General features: G+C 41.9%; 1 protein-coding gene across 2 annotated transcripts in view; it reads right to left on the bottom strand.

The window, feature by feature from the left end:
* Positions 1-3,114: 3,114 nt before the first annotated feature.
* Positions 3,115-20,830, bottom strand: part of PLXDC1 (plexin domain containing 1) — a 73,990-nt gene continuing 56,274 nt past the window's right edge. Inside the window, exons 7-14 of one of the 2 annotated variants that reach the window (XM_069751681.1) lie at positions 20,518-20,617; positions 15,371-15,466; positions 13,952-14,033; positions 10,718-10,778; positions 10,505-10,628; positions 9,383-9,412; positions 8,463-8,620; positions 3,115-5,584 (exon numbers count right to left, since the gene is read on the bottom strand). In XM_069751681.1, the coding sequence (XP_069607782.1) occupies positions 5,465-5,584; positions 8,463-8,620; positions 9,383-9,412; positions 10,505-10,628; positions 10,718-10,778; positions 13,952-14,033; positions 15,371-15,466; positions 20,518-20,617 (771 nt within the window). In that variant the 3' untranslated portion in view covers positions 3,115-5,464. The remainder of the gene's footprint in view (positions 5,585-8,462; positions 8,621-9,382; positions 9,413-10,504; positions 10,629-10,717; positions 10,779-13,951; positions 14,034-15,370; positions 15,467-20,517; positions 20,618-20,830) is intronic. The other variant, XM_069751682.1, reaches the window with a different exon arrangement.

Here is a 20,830-nt window from a genome sequence, read left to right as displayed (position 1 = left end):
ATGTTAGTCTATGGGGAAAAAACGCATCCTGCAGACAACTTTGCAGGATGCGTTTTTTCTCCTGAATGACTCATTGCAACGTACAGCCAACAACGCTAGTGTGAAAGTAGCCTTAGGCTGCCTTCACACTATCAGTATTTGGTCAGTATTTTACCTCAGTATTTGTAAGCCAAAACCAGGAGTGAGTGATAAATGCAGAAGTGGTGACATGTTTCTATTATACTTTTCCTCTAATTGTTCCTCTCCTGGTTTTGACTTACAAATACTGAGGTAAAATACTGACCAAATACTGATAGTGTGACGGCAGCCATACTCTGCAGTCACCAACAAAATGGCTGCTCACTGGGTTCCTGAATATCATCCTCTCTAATCCCTTAGCAAACACCCAGAAGGGGAGGAGAGGAGACATCACACATGTCAGCAGACTCCGCCCATAATTACTGCAGTGCTGTAATGTGAGCTAGTTGTACACTAGGTTTTTCTGAAATTTCAGCAGCTGCTCCCCCTAGTGTTGAAAAGTGGAAATTCCAAAACTTTTCAAATTATTTTTCATATTTTACTAAATTATAAACAAATGATAATATTTTTTAAGAAAATGTAATCATTAATTCTTTACATTTTTACAATTTCTGAAAAAAAAAAAAATTTTGATGGCACCTTCCCTTTAAGTATCATAATGCCAAGTATGCTTAGCTCGCTGCTTTTCCCCTATGTAGGTTCATCAGGAGACATACTTATATCGTAATTAGGTATAAAAATACAAAAACTTATCTGAGGAGGAGTGCTGCCACACTTCAACCACATGAGGCCTAGCATTGTCATGCATTAGAAGGAACCCAGGACCCACTGCACCTGCATATTGTCTCACAATGGGTTTGAGGATCTCATCCCAGTACCTAATGGCAGTAAGGGTACCTCTGGCTAGCACATGGAAGGCTATGCGGCCCTGCAATGAAATGCCTTTCCACACCATTACAGACCCACTGCCAAACCGGTCATGCTGGAGAATGGTGCACGCAGCAGGACTTTCTCGAAGGCATCTCCAGACTTCTATCACATGTTCTCAGTATGAACCTGCTCTCATCCGTGAAGAGCACAGGGTGCCAATGTTAAATCTGCCAATCTTGGTGTTTCTGGCAAATGCCAATCGCCCTGCTCAGTGTTGGGCTGTAAGCACAGCATCTACTTGTGGACGTCGGGACCTTATGCCACCCTCTTGGAGTCTGTTTCTGACAGTTTGAGCAGACACATGGATGTTAGTGGCCTGCTGAAGATCATTTTGTAAGGCTCCGGCACTGCTCCACCTGTTACTCCTTGCACTAAGAAGTAGGTAGCACTCCTGCTACCGAGTTGTTGCCCTCCTTTGGCCCTCTCCACGTTTCCTGGTGTACTGGCCTGTCTCCTGGTATCTGCTCCATGCTCTGTGTAGCGCTGGCGTCTCTGCCTTATGCCCCTCTTCTCCAGCAAAGAAGCTGATTTACTCATCGATGCCCCTCTCCTTTTGCGAGCTTGAAAAAGAGGGGGCGTAAAGGGTGAGGTTCTGTAGTACATGTAGTGCGGTGAGTAGGTTGGCGTCTCTGTCTTCTGCCCCTCTTCCCTGGCAGAGACGCCAACCTACTCACAGCCGACTTGCTCACCACCGCAGCCTCTCTCCCATACTTCTTGCTTTGGCCGCTGATGCCCGGGGTGCGCACACAGCGCACAGATCCCCGAACACTGTGCTTAGGACGTGTTCGCGTTCCTGTCCTCTTAATAGAACAGCGTGCGCCATCCTAAAATGTCCCCATCCAATGGCTGGAACACACTCATTATGTAGCATAGTAAGTTTGTTCCTAAATGCTCTTGTCAGTTCTTTGGTCCCATGCTCATATTCTTGTATACCTGCCTATCAGCCCGGGGAGAACTTTGATGCCTCTCTCCTCCTGGAGAGATTTCTTGCTTACTTGAAAAAGAGGGAGCGTAAATGGTGGGGTACTGTGGTGTGGTGAGCAAGTCAGCGCCTCTGCCAAAGAAGAAGGGCAGAAGGCAGAAACGTTGACTTACCGCCGCGGCCTCTCTCCGGTACCTCCTGCTTTAGCTGGGAATGCCTGGGGTGTGCACACAGCTCACAGATCCCCAGGCACTGTGATTAGTGTCCATGCACATTTCTGTCCTATTAAAAGGACTGCATGCGCGGTCCTAAAGTGTCCCCAGCCAATGGCTGGGAGACACTCTTTATTTAAGGCAGCTCCACTTGAAGGGAGGTGCATCTGTAACTTAGTAAGTTTGTTCCTTAACACTCTTGTCAGTTCTCAGCTCCCAGTGCTTGTATTCTTATATACCTGCATGTCCAACTGCCTGTCTTTCTACCTGCCTGATGGGCAGCCAGCCTATCTGTACATCAGCCGATCCAGTCCACACCTGCCAGTTCTCATCTCTACATCAGCTGGACCAGTCTGTACCTGCCAGTGTGCATTTGTACATCAGCCAGTCCAGTCTGTATCTGCAGTTCCAGTCTTCCTACAGTGTCTACCTGCATCAACTTTTCGTTCTTCTTGGCCGTCCTTGCTCCCTGTCCCTAGGAGGTCAACTGCAATCTACCTAAGGTGAGTCTTGGTGTAGCCCCTGGTTCCACCTACTTTGTCTCTCCTCAGATCATGGTCGCGCTGCCGCTGTGTATCTGAGTTTGGATTTGATGAGGCACCTAGTTACGCTCCTCCGGGCTTTTTTGGTCCTTGACACAGTGCTTCCACCACCCAGCCCATTACACTCTGGACACTGTGCTGATAGACACAGCTACCCTTAATGCAACAGGTTGCATTGATGTCGCACCCTGGCTGAGCTGCACTTCCTGAGCAACTTCTGTGGCTTTTAGACACCGCCTCATGCTACTATACAGTACCTCTAGGGGTGAGAGCAATGACAAAACGCAAAAGTTTTCACATCCCTTTTGACGGTTGCTTTTGTTAGAGAAATGGTCTATGGTTACCCCTCCTGAACCACTCCTTTATGGAGGTTGTCTTGCTAATTGCCTATCATTTCTACTTGTCTGTTTTGTTTGGGGTTACATTGTGTTTGTTTAAGTGTTCCCTTTTAGTATTTTGACCAGTGTATATAACAAAAAATAATCAGGACTAGCAATAGAAATTGTTTAATTACAATAAAACATGGCCATGCTCTATCTGAAAATCTGACCAGCAGGTAAATTTGAAGTGTTAATGCATGCCATAGGACAAGACTGCAGTGTTTTCCCAGGTACAAAGAACAATAACATTCAGAAACATTGAAACAGGAAAAAATATATAATATAACCTTAAATGGGACCTGTCACTAAGGTCAGAGGTTTGCAGTTTTTACTCTTATTTTATTCCCGCTGCTTTCTTTCTTTTTTTTATTTAATGTGCCTTACAATTTCAGAGATTTGGGCCTTTTTATTTGGTGCTAATTTTTATAGCCATTCCCAAGTGGATTGTGGTCACAGGGTAATAATGCTTAGTAGCCTGAAGACATCCCCCTCATTCCTCGAGAATCCTGTGAGCCACACCCACTTGGTAAGGGCCATAAAATGTAGCACTTACAAAAAAAGTGCCATATCTCTGGAACTGTATGGTGGATGTGAAAAAATAAAAAAGCGGACTTAGGGGAGCGGCATAAATAAAATTAGATGAAAAATTGCCCACTTATGACCCAGTGTGAGGTCCTCTTTAAATACCGACTTTCTAAACTCTTTATGAAAAATAACGTGTGCTTAGTTTGCAGCGGAGAAGGTAGCAAGACTGGTAGCAAGGGGTGGTGAATGTAGATTGCTGGAGATAATAACTTATAATTAAGCTAACTAAAAACTGCAGTCCAGGACATGTACCCTGAGATTTATGTATGTGCCTACACGTCAGCTTTCCTGTGATGTCTAATGTGCTAGCAGCTAAGCATTGTAAGTATGATATTTAACAAAAAAGCATGTAGGGAAGGTACACTAATAATGATTGATGAGCAGTGGGGTTTCTGAAAAGGTAATTATAAGCAAAGAAGGGTATATTAATCTTCTGTTTTCAGTAGATTAAACGCTGCACTAGTTTAATGTATCATATCGGCAGAGATAAAAAAATTGTGAACAGAAAAGATTTACACCATTGGGACAGAAGGGATCAACATCTCTTGGCCCATCCAGCATGCCTGTATTATAAGAGGATAAGACAGTCTGGATGCCCATTAGCCCTCTGTTTGCTTTCAAGGCATGATTTTAGAGAAAGTAAAGACACATGATTGTCAGAGGGGGTGTTTGGACAACCTTGGACCTCATAGCAGCTCGAAGGGCAGACTGTGATAAGTAGATATGTGTAGGCCATTGGTTGGATGAGATGTTCTTCATGCGTTCATGAATGCAATATTGCAATATTTGTATTTATAATTTTTAGTATTTTACAGGACAGCTGTGTGATCCGGTCTGTTTACAGCAATACAAAATAATTATGTTTAGGAAGATTGTCTTGTCAGAAACTTAAAGTGAACCTTGACATAAGATTAATTCTGCCCAAAGCATGGGTTGTATAATTCGGAATCTGGCTGTGTTATTGTGTTATATTTTCTTGCTGCACGTTTCAGAGAAAAAATACTTTGGAATAACAACTTGGGACCATACGGCTCAGATGACTAGTCCAAGAGACTGGTCTCCAGCAGCGTCTTTCTGCTATATTCACACATAGGGAGAGTCCTTTCAGTTTAGGAAAGTGGTACAGAGAAAAGCCCACAGTGACTTACCTCAGACGAGTCATCTGAAAAGCATATTCCCAAGTTGGCTTTTTAAAGACTCAACACTTCCAAGTATAGCACACACATCAGCAATAATGTAGCCAGTGACTCGACTCATAAATGTATTGATCTTTTTGGTTGCAATTTATCCTTGCTCTGTAGCAGAATAGCAGATATAAGGTAATTAATTGTCCTAAGTCGGCGTTTGATCTGATTTTGTTAGGCAAATCTATAAAGATGAACTAACAACCATGTGCTCTCTCTGTATACAATGTTGTATTTCCTAGCACATTACTTGGCCTTCCAGTCAGAGTACGGATATAACAACTATACTGGGAACTTTCTGAGAATCAAGTAAATTGTACAGAGTTTTGCAGTCCAGAGGCAGGTATCAGACTGTGTGTACATTTTTCCAGATGAGATGCATTTCTTCCCAGTTGTCAGATAACCAGGAATAATATTCTAATATTCTGGTGATGGCAAACGGTGCAACTTTTCAGTTCACATCGCTTGTAAATAATGCATTATAATTTCTTCTTTTACTGGAAACTGAGATGTCTTGCTGTGCAGGGATAATGTAAAATATTCTGAAGTTAATAATACAGGTCAATAGTGATTTCTTCTTCATCTATAGTCTTTCAGGGTGTAGTTAGCAATCATTTCTGTGGGGATGTAATGAGCATGTTGGGAGGTTCCAGCCCTTCCATCTCCCTTACATAAAAGGATTCAAGGGCTCTTATTGTTCTGTTTCCATGAAGCCATCTTTATCAAGTCCTGGTGTTGGGTCCACCACAGTGTACACGCCAGGGCTTCCATGATTGTTGAACTTCGTAACTGCCCAGTGGTGAGGATGATACTGCAAACCGTAAAAAACTCATTTTAATGATGCGATATAGAGAAAACCTGTTTTAGAATAAATACACACTAATTTGACATTTTTATACTTTTTAGGTTTGATCCTATTGACATCAGCAGGATGCAAGACAAAAACAAGGACTCTAATATTAAGGAAGATGTTACTGTAGCTGGGAATTAGTGTCCTGTGCAGCTTAGAGGTTGTATGCTCAGGCCATGTATACATGTGTTTATATACAGGTAAAAAGTAATGAATTTTTGAAAGTCTTTTATCAAATGTATAACATTTTATGTGATCAAAGCTTATTTTTGCTTGTTTTACAAGTTCATTTTACAAACCATTATGGATTTATTTCCCAGCACTCCAGCATAAGATGCTTTAACTAAATTATGAATGTATTCCCTCTAGAAAGTTAACCCAATGTTAATTAATACTATTAAAGCACCACAGCAGCATTTGTTTTTATTTTACCGCTAGAGTGGTGCGACTTAACTAAGTTCCCTGACCCCAGTCTCATACTTACCAGGCGCTAATTGAGCTCTTCCGGGTGACGCTTCGGTCTTGCTTTGTCATCTTCCGACCACAACTTCTGACTAACCCGGAAGTCAGGGGTGACAGTCACAAGTTCTCACTGTAAGTCCATGAGAGCCTCGTTCTGGCTCTCGTAGACATTCATTGAGTTGTGACTTCTGGGTTGTGCAGCAAACACTGGAGCAATCCAGCAGGTTATAACCTGCAGAAGATCGACCAGAGTGGCATGGAGAACAGATGAAGAAAGTGGCCGGTAAGTATGAGACTAGGTAGGGGCTTAATTTAGATTAGTAGTAACACTCCAGCAGGAAAATAAACTAATAAAATAATGTCACACAGCCTTTAGGGCCCCCCCAGGATGTATTTCCAGTGACTTTACACAGTATGGTAATTTTAAACTACACCGCCGGTGTCATCCAAACAGGTGACTGCGGATGAAAAGGGGAAGGATTATAAAGACAGATGGTATCCAAGCAGCGGTCATGTGAGCGCAACTTCTATTCTTATCATATGACCTTATGATGCTTGCCCAAGTGACGCAATATGACGTGGCGGTCATGTGAGCTTAGCACATGATGCTTCAGAAAGGCGATTTCCTGGCACTCTTGAACACTATCATGTGACACTGTCACAACATGTTATGATGCGCCACTTCTGGGTCACGGGGATAGGAGTGGACGCTATATATAATTCCTCCCCGTTTTATCCACAGTCACCTGATTCGATGACATGGGCGGTGTACTTTAAAATTACTGGATGACGCCGGTGGTGTAATTTTAAATTTCCTTGCGGCGTAAAGTATACAACCTGGGGTGCCCCAAATACCGTGTGAGTGCGATCTATGTAGGTATGCAATCATGTACACAAGGTACTCTTTAGTTGATGGACAATGTAGACTTTGCTAATAAATATTCTCATGAGGACTTTATTATTATTTTTCGGAACTCTTGCCATTCTGGTTTGATCAACACTCCATTTCCTTTTGGATACAGCATATGTATGTGTGTATATATTAGTGTACATTATTTGATGATTAGATGGCTGTCATGACAATCAGAATGGACCCTGAGATGAAGGAAGAGGTGGAGCCCAATTCCCCAGATATATAAAAAGGCCTCAATCTTCCACTTTATAGCTGCATTTTTAACTTTTTCTGGCTCGACAAAGGCCTTTTTGGCCGAAACATTGCCCTGTCTACCTCAATTTTCTATTTCTGCTATGTGTTTTTAAAGATGTCATAAAAGGGTTTATGTGTGTGCTTTTAAACATAATTTTTTTCTGGTGCCTTGCATTTACTATTCTGTTAGGTCGCTGCTAATAACTATTGCCATACTGAAAGTTACCAAACTGCATCTGTTTCTCAGTTACTCCTGTTTTAAACCATTGCTTTGCTTGAAGACACTTCACGACATGATACCAGTTTTCTATACATTTACTGTTCCCATGTTTGTCCGCACGCCTGGCTCTGCTTCATCAATGCTACCTGCTCCACTTTATTGTCTGTCATCCTGCATATCCTGCTGTCCTGGTCCTCACTAATTAATTTGTTGTCCATCAAGCCCTGCTCAACTGCACCATTGCCCATTGCGTCTGGCCCGGGCTCCTTAATCAGACCTGCGGCTTAATGAATTCACCTCATCTATTGAGCCCACGCTGTACACCAGGGGTAGATGACCTAATCTGCGGCCCCCGGGTAGATTCCTGGTGACCACAGTGCTTGGGCTGACAGTCACATTTTGACGACTGCTGTCCCTTTAAACCCTCACTTGCACTGCGCACACTGAAGCACATGTATTGAAGGATTACATCTTCATGCTGGAGCAGTGTGATGTCTATGCCCCCCCAGCCCTCTCCAGTGATGTCTAGCCCCCCCAGCCCTCCCAGTGATGTCTATGCCCCCCCAGCCCTCTCCAGTGATGTCTATGCCCCCCAGCCCTCCCAGTGATGTCTATATGTTTATTACCCCAGTGTCTCCTGTGATATATATACTGCAGTCCCAGCGTCTCCTATTTGATGTATATACAGCAGTCCCAGCATCCTATGTGATTCATATACAGCCTTCCCAGCATCTCTTATGTGATGTATATACAGCAGTCCCAGCATTTCCTAGGTGATGTATTTGCTTTACAAAACTTATTATCACAAAGAGTTGACTGCGCTCCAGACCGATGCAAACCCGGAAAAGCAGTTTTGAGGAGCAACTTGCTCAATATCACATCAACACCAAAGAGAAGCAGCATCAGTCATCACATTAGGGCAAATTAATTAATGGTTTGAACAAATATAGTAAGGTCATTTTCAAGTTGGTAATATTGTGCGGCCCCTGATAGATGGTAGAAATCCTCACCTTTATGCAACAGTGTCTCCCTTGTTTTCCTTTATGATGGTTTATATAGATGACAGTCATGATTATGACAGTGATAAGCAACACAGCCAGTATTATACCCACGATTGTGCCAGAATGCACATGGGATGCACTTTTCTTTGGAACCTCCTCAAGTGGTTCTGAAAGAGTAAAATATATACATTTAGTTAAAAGGAATCTGTTAGCAGGTTTTTGCTACCTCATCTAAGAGCAGCCTGATGTAGACAAAAATAAGCTAAATGATACATTGTTGGATTCAGATTACTGCGTGCATTCGTTCTGAAACAATCAGAGTTTTTAGATTTTGCTTGAAACAGAGCTGAGGAAGCTAACCCTGGTGTATAAAGTTCATAGACAGTGAGCTGCCTATCACAGGAGGGGGGATGTGTGGGATCAGGTCTCACATGACCAGCTAGTTACAGCAATTATAAGCTACTAATGCTAAAACAATCATTGTAAGCAAGAAAAACCTCAAGCTTGATAGGAGAGACATAGCTGAAATCTGTGTTTTAACCCCTACGTTATGCTGTCTTCAGATTACGGTACATAGCGAAACCAGCTCACAGATTCCCTTTAAAAGAGTTTAACACTACTGTTATGTTGACCTATCTTTCGGGTAGGTCATCAATACTGTAGATCAACTCCTATTCAAGAGAGCAGGAATTGATGTACAGTATGTGGCAGCAGGCACTAAACAGTGTATGGGGTGTTGTTTTCTGCTCCATCCACAGTTTACACCTGGATCCTGCTGAAGCTAGTGACAGCTGATGGGTGTAAGTGTCCGTCACCACTGACTTTACATGGATGCCTAACCTATTTAAGTCATCAATATAGTGGACGTCTCCTTTAGTGTTATGCATTTAATAATAACAGATGAACCATCCACATGTCCATTTACTTACCATCTCCCTCATGCTCCTTTTTTGTGTCATCTACATGAAAACAAAATAGCATATTAAAGAATAGGGTAAAAATGTTCTGGTCTTGTTTTTGATTATTAAAATTTCAAAATAAAACTTATTTTATGACATACTATTACATCATATGTCAGGTATCAATCATCAAATAAGGACTGTGACACACTGTCAAGGATATAACCCCTAACAAGAAATGTGGGCGAACGGGTAATGTGACAGGAAAATAGAAAATAAAAGAATAGAATTGGCACTGTGCCACTGGAAGAAACATCTAAAATGTTTTGCATTGTTTTGCTTAATTTTGCTACAACTATACTTATGTTTATGATGTTATTTGAATGAGAAAAAGGAAAATTTTTCAAAAATAAACAGTTTAAAAAAAAAAAAAGACTAGAATTGGACATTTAGTTGACACTGCCCTTTTTAAGAAATGTACAAGTTAAAACAAATGAATAAGTAACATGTAAGGTATGGTGTCAGATAGGAATATCTATCCTTCTTCGCTGGCCACCGTAGGCAGGGCTCTGGGCTGTGCTGCACTGTTTCTGTAACTCCAGTAGAAGTTAAAGGGAACCTATCAGTTGATTCATGCTGCCCAAACCATAGGCAGCATGAATTAGGTCCTGACTGTCCGATTTGCAGCCAGGTATGTTTTCTTCTGACACTCGCTGGTGTTACAGGGAACACATAGTTTAATGATCCAGCCAGGGGTCATAACAAGAGACTAGTCTGCCACTGCCACCAGCCGGATTCTCCTTGCACTTCTCCAGTTGAATGACAGCTCTTTCTCGATGTCCACTCATGGGATAAACCTGTCATTCAACTACAGCGGTATGAGCAAAAACTGACTGAGAAAAAAGCACAACTGGCTGCAATCGGGCAGCTAGGCTCTAATTCATGCTCCTCATGATTTGGGCAGCATGAAGTGAATGACCGGTTCCCTTTAATCAAATCTAATTGCAACGTTCCTCAACTCTGTTTATACACTCAGTGATGATCCCATAAATGTAATAAAATCAATACTTTTTCTTATGCCTTGTAACATGTAATAATTGTGCAGTATTCACCTCATAAACCAGCTCGAATAGATACTAATTAATTTGTTACCTTCTGTAGTGAGGTCTATGGAGGCTGTCGGTGTGGATAAGTTCATTGTAAGGGAGGTGGTTTGGATTGTGGTGTCAGCTGGCGTGTAAAAATCCATATAATCCTCACATGACGTACGTGGTACCTTCAGGGTATGGTAATAGGGAGAAAAAATACTCAATTAGGTTTGTATAATAGATTATTTCAATTACTCTGATACTAAATAATACGGACCTCTTTCTCACATCCATATGTCATCCAGTCCTGTCGATAACGGTCAATGCCACTGGAACATCTACGTGTCATTATACAGAAAATAATCAGCATTAAATACTGTAACTGTATATATGCCTATAGTGCCTGTGCTGTTATGTCTCCACTTTCAAATTTTTGCTGTTGTTTGACAGCAGTTTCCCTTGATGCCCCCATACATACATGTGCGCTCAAGTATGTATGCTTTATAGGAGAAGGGGATTAAGGATTTGCCCAACACCTCTGGCAGCTGCTTAACTCCTTCAAAAACATTGAAATCCAGAAGCCTGATCATTATTTCCCTTACATCTATTGTTGGGGAAGATTTGGGACACCCTCATATATATATATATTAGATGAGTGGCCTAAATTGGCAGCATCTAACGTGTATGGGTATCTTAAAAGGGTTCTCAAAGAATGTAATAACATGACCCCGTCATGTAATTAAAATGGCAGACAATTCTAGTCACTTCTCAGGACAGTAGGATACAGCAAATAGTTATAACCTATTTATTCTACTGGAATTTAGCGTATTGGAGTAAAAAAATACTTTTAATAGATAGGTTTTAAAATACAATACATAGCGTAAAGCGCAAGGTGCAAGGACAAACAGACAAATATAGTGGTACACATGAAAAATTCACATTGGCCTGTTAGGAGACCCGGAGGACCCTCGGTCCTCTCTGATAGCAAGACAACGTTGCTGGTATCCTAGGACAGCAAATACCCTTGACGTTGCTGTGCCAGTACGCACTAATTGTATTCAACAAAAGTGAGTGAGGATGTTGCATAGTTGCAATCTGTGCTAGTCAACCTAACTTGCAATATTACAGATCTTATGTATGTACTGATGTGGATCCAACACATGGTTTTGCTAGTTAGGTTGACTAGCACAGATTACAGCTATGCAACATCCTCACTCACTTTTGTTGAATACAATTAGTTTGTACTGGCACAGCAATGTCAAGGGTATTGCTGTGCTAGGATACAACCAACTGTTGTCTCGTTATCTGAGAGAGGACTGAGGGTCCTCCGGGTCTCCTAAAAGGCTAATGTGTATTTTTCGTGTGTAGCACTACAGTTGTGGCCAAAAGTATTGACACCCCTGCAATTCTGTCAGATAATACTCAGTTTCTTCCTGAAAATTATTGCAATCACAAATTCTTTGGTATTATGATCTTCATTTAATTTGTATTAAATGAAAAAACAGAAAGAGAATGAAGCAAAAAGCAAAACATTGATCATTTCAAACAAAACTCCAAAAATGGGCCAGACAAAAGTATTGGCACCCTCTGCCTAAGGGTAAGTTCACACAGGACTTTTTTGCTGTGTTTTTTATGCTAATTTAGGTGCGTTTTTTGTGCGTATTTGGGGCGTTTTTTTTGTGCGTTTTTTTCCAGGCTAATGTCCTTGGATTTTCAGCAGCAAAAACACAGCAAATAATGATACCTGCGTTTTTGCTTCGTTTTTGCTGCGTTGTTTTCAACACCCATTCAAGTCAATGGGTGAATAAACGCAGCAAAAACTCTGAAAGAAGTGACATGCTCTATGTCAAAAAAACGCAGCAAAGCACAAAATACTGATCAAACAAAAAAACAATGTGTGTACATGAGATTTCTGAAATCTCATAGGCTTTGCTGGTACTGTAAAAAGCAGCTGAAAATTAGCATAAAAAAGCGCAGCAAAAATACGCAGCAAAAAAGTCCTGTGTGAACTTACCCTAATACTTGGTTGCACAACCTTTAGCCAAAATAACTACGACCAACCGCTTCCGGTAACCATCAATGAGTTTCTTAGCATGCTCTGCTGCAATTTTAGACCATTCTTCTTTGGCAAACTGCCCCAGGTCCCTGATATTTGAAGGGTGCCTTCTCCAAACTGCCATTTTTAGATCTCTCCACAGGTGTTCTATGGGATTCAGGTCTGGACTCCTTGCTGGCCACCTTAGAAGTCTCCAGTGCTTTCTCTAAACTATTTTCAAGTGTGTTTTGGGTCATTGTCCTGCTGGAAGACCCATGACCTCTGAGGGAGACCCAGCTTTCTCACACTGGGCCCTACATTATGCTGCAAAATTTGTTGGTAGTCCAGCCTGGCTTTTTTATGTCTCGGGGTAAGAAATTGGGTCTTCCTGGGTCTCCTACCATACAGATCCTTTTCATTCAGACGCCGACGTATAGTACGGGTTGACACTGTTGTACCCTCGGACTGCAGAACAGCTTGAACTTGTTTGGATGTTAGTCGAGGTTCTTAATCCAACATCCGCACAATCTTGCGTTGAAATCTCTTGTCAATTTTTCTTTTCCGTCCACATCTAGGGAGGTTAGCCACTAAGTATTATCTGACAGAATTGCAGGGGTGTCAATACTTTTGGCCACAACTGTATATTTGTCTGTGTGTCCTTGCACCTTGCACTTTAGCTTTAAAAATAAAATACATAGCTTTAAAAATAGAATACATAACCTATCTATTAAAACTTCTCAGGGCAGGCTGCGGGCTGAAGGAACACAACTTCTGAGACATGCGTCTCACCTGATAGAGGAGCTACATAGGAAGTCGAGAAGGGCTGTGACGGACAAGAAAAAAAATCTCTTTACCTGACTCAGCATGGCGGACTGAGGCTAGGGAAAAAAGTCCTTTGTGCTCAGTCTGCCGGGGAAGAGACTTTTTTCTGTTCCAAAAGCTCTGACTCTTCAGACTGCAGCCTTTCGTGACACATCACTGGACTGGTTGTCATTTGAATTATGTGACGAGGCCAGAGTATTACATTCTTGGAGAACTCTTTAAACAAATGTAATAATGAGTCTATTTTATTAAACATAAAAGGATTGTCTACCACTTTAAAATATTTTCAAAATGAGCAAAATGTGTGGAGAAAAAAAAAAAAAAAATGATATTCATTTATTACAAGGGCAGCACTCCTCCACACTAGCTCCTGTGCTTTAGTCTTAAGCATTCACATCTGGTGGGGGTGTCGTGTGACCACTGCTACCTCTTGGAAACTGATGATTGACTGCAGCGTTCACATTGCCTACTAGTGAAAGAAGCCCGCTTAGACACAATGTGAAGGCTGCAGCTCTTATGCAGTTATTACTGACTCTGACTGGACAGATGTCGATACCAGGAGAAAATATAATCGTGCCTGACAATTCCTTTAACCTAAACTCTTTTCTGATCCTAGCACTGTTGGTAGCATATAATTACCGTATATAGGTTTACCTTTGTAGCACATGACACCAGCTGCAGTTGAGGCTAGAAGCAGAGGTCAGACACTGGTCACAGGTTGTGTGCTGCAGGCATGCTGTATTCAAGGAGAGCATAGTTGTTTACTGTCATAAAACTACACTATTAGTCCTAAATCACCTGTTTGTTTCCTGCATGGTCATTAATTTTTATAGAAACAATACCATGTACTTCATGTTTTGTGTTTTGCATTGAAATTTTATGATAAAGGCAGGAAATTTACAGAAACGGAGGGAAATGCCAACAACATACATTATAATACATACCAGCAGTATCTAATAGTTTTGAAATTCTATTGTAATTCTCTCCTACAGCCATGTAAGGAAATTTCCTGAGCGGCTTAAACCCCAAGTATGAGAATGATTTCAAGATGATGTATGAGTCTGTTCACTATACGTTTGATCTGGTGTTGTATGACGCTGAGCACTGCCCTCACACCTAATGTAACCTACTAAACCTGATATATGAGGCAAAAGAATCAGTGATGACTGGGAAAAGCCTATACTAATTGCTCTGTATATTTAATCTCCTGCTGAAGATTATTTCAACCATAAAAGCAACAACTTTGGCCCCGATTTATTTAGACTGGTGTTTTGCACTCCAGCTTTGAAGAGTGTGCTAGTATAGGATGCATCAAAATCATTAAGGGTATGTGCAGACAATCAGTAAACGCTGTGGGTTGGTGCTCGTGCAGTGTCCAACCCGCACTGGCCAGAAGTTACAGCATAGTGGATGGGATTTCAAGAAATAGGCGCCTGTGGTTCACCCGCAGAGGCGGATATGCGGCGTGTCTCTCCACCAAATTTCTCCAATAGAATGTAATTGTTCGTGGTGAATCCGTTTGATTCAGTGAATAGATGTGGATTCACCTGCGTGCAATAGATGGCAGCGCTTTCGACACGGGGAACATGCGCTGCGTCTAAAGCGCTGCATCCAAAGCGCTGCATCCAAAGCGCTGCTACTTTCGTATCATTTGCACATACCTTAAGAGGTGTACTACACCTACTGAATTCGGCACATCTTTCAGATGCTGTGCGCGACTGTGCGTAAAGTAATCTTGTCAGGGACTGCAGTACATTTCTCTTGTAATATCCACATTTCAGGCATAAATTATGATGAATTAGTTGACCATGTTTGTCCCTGCCTCTTCCTGGCTAAGTTGTGCTCACTATTCAAAAAGTGGAGATTGACCAGCAATGAGGTAAAAATGGCAAAAGTCTACGATTTGCAGAAACATTTTGTAATGCTGGTGATATTTTCACCGATTCACGGCTGTACTGCTGGGTGGTCATTCGGATTTTCATAAATTAAATACAGTTTAATGAAGAACTGAATGAAGAGGATGGCTAGAATGGGATTCATTCTGTGCTGGCATTTTGTTGTGTCTTTGATTACTTGGTAGAGGAGTGAATTCCACAACTGTTTGACTCTTAATCCTATCGAGGTCCACCTGTACCCGATGATACTCGTAGATAGATCGCCTCCGGGATTCTGCATGGTAGGAGAAAAACATAAATGTCTTTCAGAAGTGATTTTCAAAAAGTCATTAAGGGGAATGTGTTACCAGGTTTTTGCTATGTAATTTGAGAGCAGCCTAATGTAGTGGCTGAGGCTCTGATTCCAAGAATGTGTCCTTTTCTGGTCTGCTTGCTGTCAGTTTGATACCATCACTGTTTTCTCTGCTGCAGATCTAGCAGTGCTCAAATGCTGAGCTGCGTGCAACCCTACTCACACCACTGATTGAAAGTTTTCTGTGTACTCTGTACATTGATAGATAGCTGCTAATTAGTGATGGATTTAGGGTTATCCAGAGCAGTTGACTACGAGGGACAAGACAATTAGTCCTGTAGTAATAATCTGCAGATAAAATACTGCTTTTATTGAAACAGTTTAGTAAATTATCACTGGAATCGGGGTCTCAGGCGCTATATTATGCTGCTCTCAGATTACACAGCAAAAACCTTTTGACAAATTACCTTAATTATGTTTACTAAAATTACTATTCCCTTGATGCTATGGTCTAACTTGAAACCTTATTTATTTAATGACTATTTTTACATTTACCAGCATAGGTATAGGGGTATGTTTCCACGTTCAGGAAACGCTGCGTGTTTGACGCTGCATAGAGACGCAGCATCAAACAAGCAGTGTCCACATGTTACAGCATAGTGGAGGTGATTTCATGAAATCCTGTCTCCACTATGCGTGGTAACACACATCCGGCGGCCCTGCGATTCCGGACATGCGGCGCGTCTTTTTAGTTCGCAGCATGTCCGTTTACCTTGCGGCGACGCTGCGCCACCGCAAGGTATAACACAGGGCCCTATGTGTGGGGTGCGATGATTCCTGATGTGCAATGAACACATCCGGCATCATCGCGTCTCCAGAAGGGGGCGGAGCGAGTTCCCCGCTCCGTCAAAACCACCGGCTATCCTGAACGTGAACACGTACCCTAGGGATGTTGTTTTTTGGGGGACCAGGATGCTGGGGGAGCTAGGCTGCTGTATGGACGCAATACTTCCATTTAATTCTTCCTATGTTGAATTTCAATTGAAATAAACACCAAATCTTAAATCTCTAGGCGAAGTCAAAATTAAACAAATACAACCATAAGAAGGAAATTACTTTTATTTATCTAAAAGCATACAGGCACATAGCCCACAGAACATATATTTACAGACTGCACCAGGGTGTATTTTGTCGTGACCAGGATCACCGGAATATTTCTAGGAGGTAGGTATGTAGACCTAGTAGATCCCTACCTCTCCCTAAGGATATCTCCCTTCCTTACAGTGGAGGTTGGCACCCTAATTTGTACTCCATGGCACCCCCACTCATCGTCAGTATCCCTAATCATCTTATTCACAAATAGAAAGTGGGACACAAATATATATAATATATAGCAAGAGTGCACCAAGGTCCCTAAGTAGGTCTTTTAGATATCCTTGTGAAGACTGACTGGTCTTCCCTGGTTACAGGGAGTCTCCAAAATATAGTCATATATTATACATGTATGGAGTTGTCTAAGAAGTGCTTAGTTTTGTGTGGTAGACGATCTAAAAGGGTCTCCAGTAATGGAGTACCAGATGGTTACTAATGTGTGTTTCCCATTACATGGGGTACTAAGCCTAGAATGCACATAAGTACGAGGGGCGTTCATTAAAGATTATCCCTGACCCACTTCTATTTATTACAGGACGCTGAAACTGCACAAGTGTAATGATAAAAGTCTCTATAGGTTATGTGCCAATTTGCAACTCAGAACTGATAAGTCTTGATTTTACAGGTGTTGAAGTGGTGTGAGGTTTGATAATCGATCCTGTGGAATACATTGCAGTCATCAAATTCCTTTACTTGAAAGGCCACATGCCAAAGGAGACGTTCGATGAGATGAAAGAGGTTTATGATGATGATTCCCCATCATATAATGTAGTCAAAAACTGTCATCATCAATTCAAATGTGGTTAGACTTCAGTGCAAACAGCTCCAATTCCAGGGAGATCCCACTCTGCTATTGATGATCACACATCCAGCAAGTGGAGGTTGCCATTTTGGAAAATCACTGCGTAACCATTCGCCACTTAGCCCAAAATATCAAGATTAGTGTGGGGATCCGTGGAAAAAATCATCCAAGACCATCTTCACATGCATAAGGTATCTGCTCGCTGGGTTTCCCTGCTGCTCACACCTTTCCTGAAGCAGGAACGAGTCGAATGCTCTCAGGCTCTGTTGACGATGTGCCATGGAAACCAGGAGAACTTTTTCAACAGACTGATCACACAGGATGAAAGCTGGGTCCATCACTATGATCCTGCAACTAAAGTCTAGTCGATGCAATGGAAGTATCATGACTCACCACCTCCAAAGAAGCACGTGCCCAATCCTCGGTATGCAAGGTCATGCTCACAGTATTTTGGGACCAGCATGGAGTAGTATTAATGGATTTCTGAGCAAAGAGTACCATGATCACTGGGGCATATTATGCTTCACTGCTGCGGATATTGCGGGAGGCCATAGAAACCAAGAGACATGGCATACTCCACAAAGATTTCTGCCTTCTGTAAGACAATGCACCAGTTCACAACTGACATGTTGCCCAAATAGAAGCATGCTCCTGTGGCTTTGAAATTCTACCACATCCCCCTTATTCACCTGACCTCGCACCATCAGACTTCCACCTCTTTCCAATAATGAAGTTATTTTTGAAGGACAAGCATTTTCCAGATGATGAGACTCTGGTTTCCGAAGTCACAACGTGGCTTTTGGAACAACCTGTCGACTTCTACAAGAATGGTGTTTACAGTTGCTTAAAGAGATGAAAGATATGTGTGTCCCTAGATGGCACCTATGTAGAGAAGGACTAATTACTGTGCCAAGTTCCATTGCTCTCAGTCCACAGGAAGTGGGTCAGGGGAAATCTTTAATGAATGCCCTTCGTATTTATTCCCATATAATGTACCACCATTCAAAAAGCTCTCAAAGTCACAGCATAACACTGGAAAATAGAGCATCAGATGTCCCAAATACATATATGCCGCAAAGCACCATCCCTATGCAGCAGCACGGCATCAAAAAGAAGGAGCACAATATGATGCAAGTCAGCAATATAGTGGTCCTAATTTAGGAGTTTCACCATCCATTAAGATCTCAGATGTTACCAGCAAACCATATGGCCTCAAACATATCCACCAGACAGTCTGGTACCACAAGTAACACCATATTTAGTAGTGTCATATAGCTCCCCCATCCACAGTGGCAACAGGCTGAGGAGTAAATATTGCCAGGTATAATATCAAAACAAAATTCCAACAATCTAGTCAAATATAAAAAAAAAATCCCCATCATAGATAAGGGATATAAAGTAGAGACACTTATTGTTTCAGGAGTCCCTTGTACATAGTCCCGACGCGTTTCTCCCTTTAGTGTCAGGGTTCATAAGGGGATCTTAATCTATCTCCATGCAAACAGACAGTGCTGTGTATGGGTGCCAGACCCACTCATAAATACAAATGCCTCAGGTGCCCCAAATGAATTACCATTGATTATCCCCTGGTGATGGCGTCATCCTTTTATTCATATGTAGCTCTCATCCTGAAGCCCCACGACCGGAAGTGACAGTGGTGGAACGCAGGGAAGTGACATCAGTGGACCGCATTCCCACTGCGACCGGAAGTGATGTAATTAGAACACAGGGAAGTGGCATCGGAGGAATGCATGGCTGGCCACGGCCATGCCACTCCCCTTATGTCTACATAATTAGGATGCATAACAGGTAGCGGTGTCAAATGGTGGTAAGCAATACTGCAGTCAAAAACCGCTCATGAATATGTATGAAGTATGCCTATGTACCTAACCACCTTACTGTATCGTCCTATATTCATATAGGGAATATACATATATAGTACTTAGGGCACCTGGAGCCTCTGATAGACAGAGATGATGGAGGAGATATATGGATGGTGCAGAACTGTAGAGAGCTTTGTGGTTGAGAGTGATAAGTTTAAGACTCTGTAGCGGATGGGCAACCAGTGCAATGGCTGGCACAGGGTAAAGGCATCAGTATAACGGTTGAAAATGAATATGATCCTGGCTGTTGGAGAGCGGAGAGTTTAGTTAGAGGGAGACCGATTAGTAGAGAGTTGCAGTCATCCAGACGAGAATAAATAAGCGCAACAGTTAAGAGTTATTGCAGAGTCAAAGGTAAGAAAAGGTCTAATTTTATAGATGTTTTTGAGGTGTAGGTGACATGAGTAAGCAAGTGATGTGGGGAGTGAAGGAAAGAGCTGAGTCAAATATCACCCCAAACAGCGGGCATGTTGCTGGAAAGTAATGTAAAACTACACATGTAAATGGCAATGTTAGGTTTGGGAAGGGAAGTAGAGGGAGGAAATACAAGGAGTTCAGTTTTTGACCAATTCAGTTTGAGATAGTGGGAGGACATGATGTTAGAGACAGCAGAAAGACAATCACTGATATTTTGCATTAATGCAGGGTGATGTCAGGAGATGATGTGTATAATTGAGTGTGATCAGAATAGAGATGAGCCAGAGATGAGCCAGCGAAAGATAGTAAAGAAATGGTCAGAGATGCAGGAGGAAAACCAAGAGAGAGCTGTATCCTTGAGTCCAATAGGGTAACGTATTCTTTTGTGATTGCAGGAGGAAAAAGAATGCATGATATTAGGGGATTTGGAAAAATGTGGTCAGTTTTTTCTTCAAAATAAATGGCCAGAGGTCAGCGCTGAGGTTGATTTTTGGGGCCTGAACTCTTCAACTGAGGAGGGACTGAAAATTGTCAGAGTTATTTAGGATTGATGGATTGTGGTGAGTCTTTGGACAGTTACTCTTGCTATTGCTGCAGGTTATGATATGCAGGGCACTTATAGTCTTGTAATATTGTGATTGGCTACAAGTTGTTCTTAGATTTGTACATTTTCTAAACTTATTTGGGGTTTTTATTTCCAGAAATAGTGAATATTTAGTGCATCAACTTCATATCTATATTTTATCTCCATAGTATAATGTTAGCATTTTGCAACTAACCTGGAACTTCTAAGAAAGGGTCAAGAACCATAAAAGCATCAGAGAGCCCGGATTTCACAGGATGCTGCTCAGAACTGATGTTTTGTACTGGTAGGGGAATCTGCAGAACCGATATAATTGTACATCAGTGTTTAAACATAGCACATCTGTAATCTTTAGGATTACTAATAGAAAAGTAACACATTTTGTCAACCATTTATGTGCCCCATACACAGTTGTCAGCCAAGCCATCGTTTTGCTGACAGATGTCTCTCCTGTGTCCCCCATACACAGGAACACCCGACTTGGCTGAGTGTTTCCATGTTTTTTATGA

This window comes from Ranitomeya imitator, chromosome 2 (genome assembly GCF_032444005.1).
Source record: "Ranitomeya imitator isolate aRanImi1 chromosome 2, aRanImi1.pri, whole genome shotgun sequence".
Taxonomy (NCBI): Eukaryota; Metazoa; Chordata; class Amphibia; order Anura; family Dendrobatidae; genus Ranitomeya; species Ranitomeya imitator.
Note: the sequence above shows the minus strand (reverse complement) of the source record. Positions and strands in the feature narration are given on the sequence as shown.